At 38.5% G+C, this 11,051-nt stretch overlaps 1 protein-coding gene across 1 annotated transcript in view; it reads left to right on the plus strand.

Moving 5' to 3' along the window:
* LOC104627676 (GON-4-like protein) overlaps positions 1-11,051 on the plus strand; it is a 24,937-nt gene that overhangs the window by 827 nt on the left and 13,059 nt on the right. Inside the window, 13 exon segments of the mRNA XM_010296008.1 lie at positions 771-845; positions 1,195-1,245; positions 1,628-1,678; positions 2,455-2,550; positions 2,794-2,898; positions 3,719-3,889; positions 4,725-4,917; positions 5,667-5,768; positions 6,453-6,493; positions 6,798-6,901; positions 9,104-9,302; positions 10,405-10,491; positions 11,014-11,049. Coding sequence (XP_010294310.1) covers positions 801-845; positions 1,195-1,245; positions 1,628-1,678; positions 2,455-2,550; positions 2,794-2,898; positions 3,719-3,889; positions 4,725-4,917; positions 5,667-5,768; positions 6,453-6,493; positions 6,798-6,901; positions 9,104-9,302; positions 10,405-10,491; positions 11,014-11,049 — 1,281 coding nt within the window. The 5' untranslated portion in view covers positions 771-800.

An 11,051-nucleotide genomic window follows, 5' to 3' on the forward strand; every position in this document is an offset into this window, starting at 1 on the left:
CCTGCAGCTAGTGTTGTTCTAATCCAGGTGATCTCGTATAGTTTCCCTTTTTGCCATCCCTGTGGCAAACAAACTGGAGACTGCCACGATTTTTTTGGGCAGATTCACCAGCTGATTTTGTGCAAGTGCCATAATTAATGCCTTTCTCTGTCACATGGCACTGTGGAAGGGCTGTAAATATCTCAGGCATCTACCTTCCCTTAGGAACCTTATGGTGGCATTCACAAAATGTAGTAATGTATACTGAGTCTCTTCTGCTTTCCCCTGTTTCTTTTAAATATATACAATGTTTTCTGAAATGATGTAGCACAGTGTTTCAAAGAGTAGATTATTATGTACTTTACATATGTTACAAATTCTCTAGAGAATTATTTTGGAAGCCTGTGAGTGCTTACGGACTTAAGTTTCCTTGTTGCAGCTTCATAGCAGCATTTCTCATGTGGCTGGGACCAGCGCATTTTACTGACTATGTGACAGGAGGGAAGGGAAACTGGTGCGAGCCTTTGTTTTGACTATTTTCTTTCCTTCTGCTGGAAGTTTATTCTGTAGAACATTCACAGAGAATGTAGCGCAAATGTTTTTATCACTGCTGTACTTGCTTTATATTTTCTTGTTCGATTACTGAACAATCTTTTTTATTATACTATAATTACAAAGTATATTGTACACTGAATATTTTTCCATCATGTTTCCAACTAGTTTATTTTAACCTTAAGTCTGTTTCTTTTTAACAAACAACATAAAGGATACTTTTTTGTGTTTTCCTGTAGGAAGTGATCACAAATGAGCATGTGGTTGCCATGATGAAAGCAGCCATCAGTGAGACAGAAGATATACCTTTGTTTGTAAGTAAAAAGCTTTTTCAGCTTGGTTTTTCAGTTGTTCCAAATGCACAATACCTTCACCAGTCTATCTCCTTGGTCTGTGATGTGCTATGGAGAGAATAGGTAGAATAGGGAGTACCATAATTTACGTTTCATTACCAAATTTGCCACCTGGATGAAGTGAGTAGTGTCTGTGTATGAGTGTAAATTATGAAACAGAATTATGAGGGGTTATTTTTGATGTCACTCTGATCATGTCTAAAAGGTAATGAATTTTACTACAAGAGTTTTAAAAAGAATTGCTGGGGAAAAGTTTGCAGTTATGGAAAATAGCTCAACAGGTTGCTGTTGTCTTGTTTTAAACTCTAAGGAGCCCAAAATGACTCGTTCCAAACTGAAGGAAGTTGTGGAGAAAGGAGTGGTAAGTACGTCATCTGCTTTTACTATTGCACTCTTCCCCTCCCCATTTTGATTGTTGGGTCTTCTAAAAGAAGCGTAAAGTGTGCTTTTAAGTGATTTATTCTTAAAATGAAAAAGTAAGTTAAAACAATGTAAAAAATAATTCATTTTAGAATAGCACCAGGTCAGAGTTAGAAAATGCAGTGGATTGACAGTATCCCATACTAAAGTTACTGCACATAGAGATCACATGGGCAGTTCAGAAAGTGTTTGTCTGAAGTCTGTTGTTACTTGGCTACTTTGGAGAACAAGGCCTCAAGCTCAAGTACTCATTTGATTTAATAGATTGTCTAAGCTGTGCAACACTGCGCTTTTTGGAGACAGAGTGTTTTTGTTATCTTTAGGTGATTCCAACATGGAATATTTCTCCAATTAAGAAGGCAAATGAGGTGAAGGTAAGTGAACTACTGCTGGGAAATCGGAGGCCATACTAGAGGCACCCTGCTGAGCAGGGAATCTTTTGGAGGGGTGGAGCAGACTCGTGTCTAGCATATTGGGAGTGTCGGTGACCAGGAGCATTGCACACAGGGTATGCAAGGCAGGACGAGGCAGTTAATGTAGCAGCATGTGCACAGAGGGCACAAAAGAGCTGCCTGCAGGGGGGGACAGAACATGATGAGGTGATGACGTGCCGTAGGGAGCGAGTGGTCTGTTCTTCTGGATGGTCCAGCTTCCCATAGTGGTATTGCAGCAGCCTCTACCCGGATGAAACTCCTGACAATGAATGCTACTGCTGCGAGGTTCTCCTCTGTGGGCCTGTTTTATATGTTTTAGGACTGCCTGGAAATACGGCCTGGATCTCAATTTTTTTTCCTGCTCCAAAACATCTGATATCTAAGTGTAGGCAGGATTCAGCAGTGTAACAGGAGTGAGTGGCCATTCAAGAACTAGAAGCATGTCTTTGAGATAGTGTCTGCTCATGCTGTGTTTCCATCATACACGTGCTAAACCATTTGTGCTCATTCTTGCACCTTTTCAAACCACTTACTTTGCTTTACCACTCTAATTTTAGTAAATTCTTTAGTTTCTTCGGCCTTTTTCAATTGTCTCCTTCCACTCAGCTTCAGGGTATTTCCTCAGTTAGAAATCTTTGATCTGATAGTGCACCATTAGAGTGCAACTCTTTATCTTGCCTGTAAAAAGTTGTCACCTTTCTTCTGTTCTGTTGCAGCCTCCTCAGTTTGTGGACATTCCTCTTGAGGAAGATGATTCATCTGATGAAGAATACCAGCCTGAGGATGAGGATGAGGATGAGACTGCAGAAGAGGTAAATGCAACTTGTACAAACATCTGTTCTGTTCAGCATGGAGTTGTCTGCATGTTTGAGGCAGCAGAATGCTCTATTTATTTTAACACATGAAAACTTGTAAGTTGTCCTGGACCTTCTAGTAATCTTTCTTCAATGCTGTATTATTCATTTGGCTAAAAAAGAGTCTTTGGAATGTTAGTTGCAGCAGTGTTTGATTGTGGCATTATTGCTTGCTTGCATTCTGCATCTTTTGCACTACAGAGCTTACTGGAAAGTGATGTAGAGAGCACTGCTTCTTCTCCTCGGGGAGCAAAACGATCTAGGACAAGGCGATCATCTGATGAAGAGGGAGGGACATTTTGTGAGGTAAACTTGCGAGAGAGTTTTTGCTTTCTTTAGAAACAACTTTCAGTCATTGTTCCTAAAGTATTAATGCAAAAGGAAAAATACATATTGTTGCTTAAAGTTGTGGTGACATTCCAGGTGATATGTGGATTTGACATCCCACTGCAATGGTTCCTGCATAAGCAATGAAGGGCAACCCTTGCAGAAAGAGCTTAGACTGAAATAAACACAAGTACTTAAAAAAGCACTGGCAATGGAAACAATCAGCTCTTCTTCAGATAATTATTATTTTTCTGATTATTTTTAAGAGGAGTGCAGGAGAATTGCTTGATGTCCTTGGCTTAGGAGGAGCAAGTGATTCTGATAAAAACATAAAGGTGTTCGAGATGACTGTATACACTGTCAAATCAGTAGGAGTATGTGCAGTGCAGCCGAGTATCGGCAGACAAGAATGAGAAAGCAACTGTGAGAACTGACCACTGACACTGGGAATCGGAGAAAGAGCAATAATGTATCGATCTTTCCATGTTCTACTCACCATGGATTTGTTTTTGGGAGCGCGTCACAATTACTGGTGTTCAGGTTTATCAGCTCTAGTAATGTTGTGACTGATACTCAAATCTTCCAAATGTCTCCTTTTCTGCAAGCCTTTCGAATAGTAAATTTATTTGTACTTTCTGAAAACCAAAGTGAGTATAATATGAAGAATCTATTTCCTTTATGAAGCATTTCTCTCATTTCTACTGTGCTAGACTCTGGTCAAACAGAAAGAGACCTATTTCTGTCCTTGGAAAATTATGTCCTAAATAAAACCTTTTAACACAAAGGCCTTTTTAATTAGATGGAGAAGGTTACTACACCTGTTGTTAGACATATTAGTGCTGAAGTAGTTCCCATGGGACCTCCACCACCTCCTAAACCAAAGCAAAACAAAGACAGCACATTCATGGAGAAGCTGCATGCAGTGGATGAAGAATTGGCTTCAAGCCCAGTATGCATGGATTCTTACCAGGTACCGTTGTTGGGGATGCTATGTACTGTTGTTTTAATTTGAGTAAAATGTGTTAGAAAGGAGGTAGCTTTCTGGTGTTCTCTGCTACTACTTTTACTGCATTCTGCTCTCCTTTTGTAACTTTAAACAGCAAGTTGAATCTCCATAGCGTGTAGGATGCTAGCTCTGTGAGAGAATAGAGGTAGCTGTTGGTAAAGTGTTGTTAGGGACATATCCTTTTAGTTTCTTGTAACTATGCTTTCCATTTATGCTCGTAAGTCTCTCACTGCCATTGTTTTGGCTGTTAGATGTAATTCTGTGACATTTACATAAGTGAAAATAGTTTTCCTTTTGAAAGATACCCTGTCAGCTTAGTTGTGTTTTGCAGGCAAGGATACTATTAACACCTGAGGAAGTTTGGTTGTAAAGAGAACCACTATTTCATATTAATAATGATAAAAATGTTACTGATCTGTGTTACTATGCGAGGATGAGGAGTCATGAAGAAAGAGTCCTGTGCCTGCTGCTCAGAATTAATTATAGATAGTGAAGAAGGCAAATGGAGCAAAACACACGTGAAAGAATCAAATATTCAAGTGGAGATTGCTTCTTTGGTAGCAGATAAGAGTTCAGCATGAGATAAATGAACAATAATATATTTATAAACAATAACAGTTTAATAGTGAGAGTAAGGAACGTTCAGCTTTCTCAGACTACTGAAGTAAATGATTCTTTGTGGCAGGAATGTAATATTTTGGTACTGGACTTTTTTGGCTGGGCTGAAAACCCTGCTGCCAGAGAAACTGAGACAAGCAGAGACATTGTAATTCCATTGTGCCTTTCCTTCACCTTTCAGTCTCTGGAAGACAGCCTTATTGCCTTCCGAACTCGATCTAAGAGACCACTGAAGGATGTTCCTCTTGGTCAGCTGGAGGCTGAGCTCCGAGCCCCAGATATCACACCTGATATGTATGATCCCAATACTGCAGATGATGAAGAATGGAAAAGGTGGCTTGGAGGACTCATGAATGATGATGTGGAGAATGAAGGTATATGACAGATGTTTTATTATGTTCGCTGGAATTGGGGGTTACATTGAAAGCCTGCAGCTCTTTCTTTCTATTTATACATGATGTTCTTGGCTGCAGCCATTATTTTGTTTAGTAATATGTATGTTTTTGCATGCCATCAGCTTTCCTCATCTCCATGGACATTTGTCAGGGTTTTTAAACCTTAGATGTCTCACTTTACTAGCCATGCAGTAACTGGCAACCGTAAATTAAAGTTATGTTTCAGCCCTTAATCCATTGTGCTGTGTCATGAAGCTGACAGCATTGATATACCTGAATCTGAGTGTGTCATGCTCTTTTTTAGGGACATGACTTGTTTTTGTAGAAACTACTATGTTGTTCTCTGAGAAGAAACAAGAAGCAGCTTTGGGGCTTGACTTCCTTTTGTCGTGAATTTTACCGGTTGCTTACAGTTGTGCAAATTGAATACAAAACGCAAATTGAAATAATACTACTTCACTCTTCCTAAATTTGTTTGAAACTCGGGTCACAAAGAATAAATCCAGCACTTCTAAATCGGAATGGCTACAAATAAGGATGCTAATAGCTCAATTTGAAAAGATGATGGGCTTGATATCGCTGCCATAAAAAGGAACATACAGCTAATTTCAAGCAATAATCCTAGCTCGCTTTGTGCCAGGTCAGGCAGTAAACAAAGCGCTTCTGCTCCTGGCTACTGATTGGTCTTGGGGCAGGGTAATGACATTTCAAAACACGCTTCTTATTAGATGAAGCAGATGATGATGATGACCCTGAGTACAACTTCCTGGAAGATCTGGATGAACCAGATACAGAAGACTTCAGAAATGATCGTGCTGTGAGAATTACCAGTAAGTCCTTTGGGAATATCACCTTCTTTCTTGTTAGGATTATTAATATTTTTTTTTTTTTAAAGTGAGTGGTTTGTTGTAAAGATTTTTTGCAGTGTAGGCTAATTAAAAAAAAAATCTGCGTGCTAGCTTGAACAGTTTTTCTATGCAAAACTGGCGTTCTGTGAATATGTGAAAGGATCTAGCCAGAGCTGGCAGCTGTGCTATCAGATGCAACTTTACTCCATAGCAAAGACTGAAGAATAATACTTACGTGATAGTACAGTCTTTCATAAAGCTTCAGCCAATTCAGAATTGAATGCTTACCTTATGACTTGAGTGTAATTAAACTTTCTCCAAGTCCTTACAATCCTTGAGTTAGTTTTATAAAAATACCACTTTCATCTTGTCAATAAAGCACAATTCTTTTAGTTCTTATTACAGGTTAACATAACTTTAAATTTAATTCTGAAAATTGGTTTTTATATTATATTTTTGAATCAAAACAGTCTCAGCTGAAGTTTATTGGAGTCCAGCATTAAAAAAGGATATAATATCAGAGACGTTTCCTTCTTGGCCCTCTCGTTGCAAGAGAAGGGTTTCCCTTTGCAAGAGACGTTCCTTAAGTGACTTGATATCATGACAGGAATGTTAAGTGTTTCTTGGAAAAGGAATCTTCATACTTCTTTTTAATTTTACTTGCAGAAAAGGAAGTGAATGAACTGATGGAGGAGCTGTTTGAGACAGTAAGTAATAAATTTGGTGTAGCACTGAAGAACAGATCTTTCTCCGATCTGACCTGAAATCTCTAAAGCCGTAAATGGGTGGTCTCTGTGAGATGCTTAGTGCTGACTATGTGCAAAGGGCCCTGGCATAAAGGTGTAATTTCATCCTTGAGAGGGAATGTATATAGGAACTTCCATAAGTCCCTGCAGAGATGAATGCCTGTGCTGAGAGGATCATCATGAGCTTTATTAGCTAAAGACAGTTGCTGGTAAATATACTACTTGAGTTTTCTATTACTGACTGTTGCTACACATTTGCTATCAGTTTCAGGATGAGATGGGTTTCTCGAACATGGAAGATGAAGGTCCAGAAGATGAAGATAATGTTACAGAGTCACGGCCAAATTTTAATACACCACAAGCACTTAGGTAGGATTGTTTGATTTGGGTCATAAAATTAAAAAAACACTCTGTTATGTTTAAAAAGCAGGTACCTGCAGCTGTACTATGCCATCCACCAAGGAGATAATGCCTTTACAGCACAGGCTACTGTTTTGAAAGCTCTGAGCCATTTTGCTTTATGAGATTGACCACTTATCTTGACCCTCTTCTTTCTGTCTGCCATCTTTGACTTCACTGATCATGATGCATCTGAAGAAGAGGACAACAATGAAAACGTAACTGTTCAGAAAGAGACAGCAAGAATGCCTGCACTAAAAGATTGGTGCCAGCTGTTCTGTACCGTAGGTGAAAACAGCTGTCAGAATGGCGATCTATTCCAATGAGGCAGCATCTCCAGTGGAGGATTCTGTTCCTGCTTCTTTAATCTCCATGCTGTATATACTGTCCCTGTGTATTTAAATTGTGTTTATTTCTCAAGTCTGTCCACATATCCCCCCTTTATTAGACTAATTGTTCTGAAAAAATTGCTTCACTACCTGCTAAGTCACTTCAGCTGTTAAACTAATGATAGTTAGTGGACTGGGATATTGCAGGACTGGCGATGATACTTCAAAGCAATGGGTAGAGAAACAGTGGACACTGGGGTGTTGCTGCATATGTGATCAAAGCTGTATAGGACCTGTGCAAAGAAGGTCCCGACCTCAAAGTGATAGCCACTCTAGCTCTCTTAATTCTTGTGCTTTACGCTGTGGTGGTGAGTGTAGTGTTCTGAAATAATTTCAGAAAAAATAATAGTTTTCTTGCCTTTTTAAAAAAAATTACTTTTTTTTTTATTGTTAAGGAGTGGGGTTCACTTACTGCCCTTACATTTTTTTTTTTGATGACAGGGAATGCTTGAGGAGCTGGTTTGACCAAGTGTGTCACCTTATCTTTTAAATAAATAGCTTGGATGTAATGGTGGACTTTTCTAAGGAAAAAGACTGCATAAGATAGCTGAGGCCTAGGTCTGAAATGCCTATAAAGTTTGGAAATTGTCTTTTGATGATTTTTGGTGTGGGTTATACTTGAAACAGTGCCTTGAAGAGGAAAGGGTCTAAAGTGTTTCTTTCTAGGTAATAATACATCTCTATTTAACCCATTACAGAAACTGAGGTATGAATGGTGTCTCCTTGTTTATGGGGCAGATTAGCTCAAGATCAAGCTGTATCTGTTTGGGAAAGGAGCTAAAATGAAGGCTGGAGTTTCTTGATACTCCCTCTGGGATGAGCAGTACCAGAGGGGAGCGCAGTAATTCTTAAACCAGCTACAGACTAAAAGCAGGGAAACTTTATGCTTTCTCTTACTATTTGTATGCATTTGTCTGATAACGGCTAGTTGTATTCATTTGTCTTTGGTGAGCAGTTCTCCCAATTGTTTCTTCCCCAGTTTCATCTGTATACAGGATTCTTAAAGTTGTTCTGTGGAAGATCAGCCATTTGCTAGGTTCATTGTTGGTTTTATGAAACATCATGGAACAACTTTACTTATAACTGACTTCAGGCCTATTACAGAAGCAAAGCTGATAACTAGCAGAAATCAGAATATTAACTGATGTAGCTGAAATAAATAATCTATCATAAGGCAGGGGATAATTGAAGCAGTTTTTGAAAGGTTGGTAATATGTCCATTTTTTTGTGCTACCAGCGTAGCTCTTACTATAGTATCAGCAGATGTCTAGTAAACTACTCTGCAGGAAACTAGAAAATACTTCAATTTTTTATTTTTTTTAAGTAACAGCATGTGAGTCAGTGTGTGATCTTTCTGGAGACCCTCGTGGTAAAATGCCACCTGTAATACCTTGGTTTCAGACACTGCCTGATGGTGTAAGTTAAATAGGATTGGTTCTAATGTATTCTGGATTATTTTACTCTCAACAGCAGTCAGGATCTATCTGAGCACATGGAATATGATTGGGAATGATGGACAAAACTTACCTGTCTTTGGAATAAGCAGTTGAAGCATTGCATCCCAGAACTACAACAGTGCTGTGGTAGATTGAAAGATTGGTGTATAAACCAACTGTATAAATAACTCTGTTTTTTCAAATTGAATTATACTGTCAAAGTGTTGAGTAGTACAGGGATGTTAGTTCTTAAACTGTGCATCCCAGACAGAGAGTAAAATATTCTAAATAAATGCGAATGGTTATTAAGTCATATGCTTATTATATTTTGGCCTGATCTCAAACAGATTTGAAGAGCCTCTGGCAAATTTATTGAATGAACAACACCGGACAGTGAAGGAACAACTTGAGCAGTTGAGAATGAAAAAGTCCTCCATTAAGCCACCACAAGAGATAGAAAAATCAAAACCTCAAAATGAGAAGCCTCTCCAGAGTCTTGTTCTGGACACTATGCAAAGAAGGAGGCTCCAGCAGCAAATGCAGCAGGTAATAAAATGTTATTTGGTCTGACCCCATGAATATTTGCTGTATATTGTGGGGGGCAGGGAAAGCCGATGGTACAGCAAGTGCTTTGGCATACTTCCTTAAAGAAATCAGTTGAAAAAGCTACATTTGAAGCTGGAGCTTGAATAGGTGATCTTTACCTTCCTGATTCCACACTGAAATACAATTTGATTTGAACGTGCAAAGTAGAGCTTATTTCTTGGCATCTGTATTGTTCTTATGTGAGATTGCTGCCTTGGCAATTTGAATTATGACTGTAATCTGTCAAAATCCTCGGTTTTCACCAACTTCTTTATTACTTTCTGAGAATATTACTCTTGATGTAATTTGGATTCTTTTTTTTCTTCCTCCCACCATGCAAAACTGTGTAGAAATTCAGTTTGAACATTTTAAAAGCTGTCAGCAGCATAAATGAGAAGCTGTACCTAGAGAATTTTTTTCCACATCCGTACAAAGTTCAAGAGGACTTATTCTCAAAACTTGAAATTCACTGTCAACTCAATCTCATGAGGACAAAGTGCACTGATTTTGTGTGAACTTGATACAAGTCTGGCTGAGTAGTCATTTATTATTCTGCGTATCTCATACAGTGTCATGTCTTGGTCTGTGGCAGCAAGAAAGGACAGAGACCGCTCAAATACAAGCTAAAGATCTTGCATTAGATGTGTAGAGTAAATGACCTTTTAAATTTTTCGGCTGCAAAGCAAGATGTATGGTGTTTGTGTGCATATGGGGAGTTCCGATAGCTGAAGTCATTGTTTCTGAAGAAATACTTAAATATTTAATTAGGAAAAAACATCTGTTCTGCATTGATCATTATGGTATGAGACTTTGGCACAAAAGTTGGGAAACTGCCCTGAGCCTGAAACAGATGATGTGTTCAAAATCTGTGTAATAAGCTTCCTGCCAGTGGATATTAAAGTTTCCCCTCAGTGTTTTGTTGCGGTTTTTTGTTGGTTTGTTTTTTTTTTTAAGTGATTTTGGGGTGCTCAGGAGGTACATCTTGTGCTTCTATGCTTACGCTTTCCAGTTTCTTGGATTTCTGATACACTGAAAAAAAATTTGTCTGATTTTATTCTTCAAGCATGTTCAGCTTCTGACTCAAATCCATCTTCTCGCAAGTTCCAGCCCTGCTTTAAGTTCAGAGGCCAGTACTACCAGGATGTTTTTGGTAAGGACACGTCTAAAATCAGAGCTACAGGAATTTTAATGATTGCTGGTCACTGGAGATATTTAGAGAGCTTAATTTATTTAATTGATGCCGTTAAATTGAGAGAGAATACCACTCAATAAGGGAATTGTGGTGTTAGCTTACTATGAACATGCTCAGTACTTGGAGAAATAATTCACATTGTGCTGACTAATAACAGTGCTTTGAATTGGCATGTCTTAGTATTATTTTTATTGTTTTCTTGGAAATAATGAAAACAAAGTTCAAGAAATGCAGCTTCTGTAATCAGTGAACATTCTGTGACCTTGAAGGGTCCTAGAAAGTGGGGGAATTTAAAAAAAAAAGTTCCTCTGATTGTTCCTAGATTTGTAATGCTCAAAAATAAGACCTGTAATACTCTTACTTTTTTTGCCTGTCACTTCACCAGCTTTTATTTTTTGCATTATTGCATTACATGTACTTGTTCTTTACCTTCCATCTGAAGGCATGTTCTTTTACCTTTTTCTGTGGTTGACTTTGCAGAGCGAGCTTAGTAACTTTGCTCGAAGCTCTACACTCTT

Source organism: Phaethon lepturus, unplaced genomic scaffold (assembly GCF_000687285.1).
Source record: "Phaethon lepturus isolate BGI_N335 unplaced genomic scaffold, ASM68728v1 scaffold40621, whole genome shotgun sequence".
Taxonomy (NCBI): Eukaryota; Metazoa; Chordata; class Aves; order Phaethontiformes; family Phaethontidae; genus Phaethon; species Phaethon lepturus.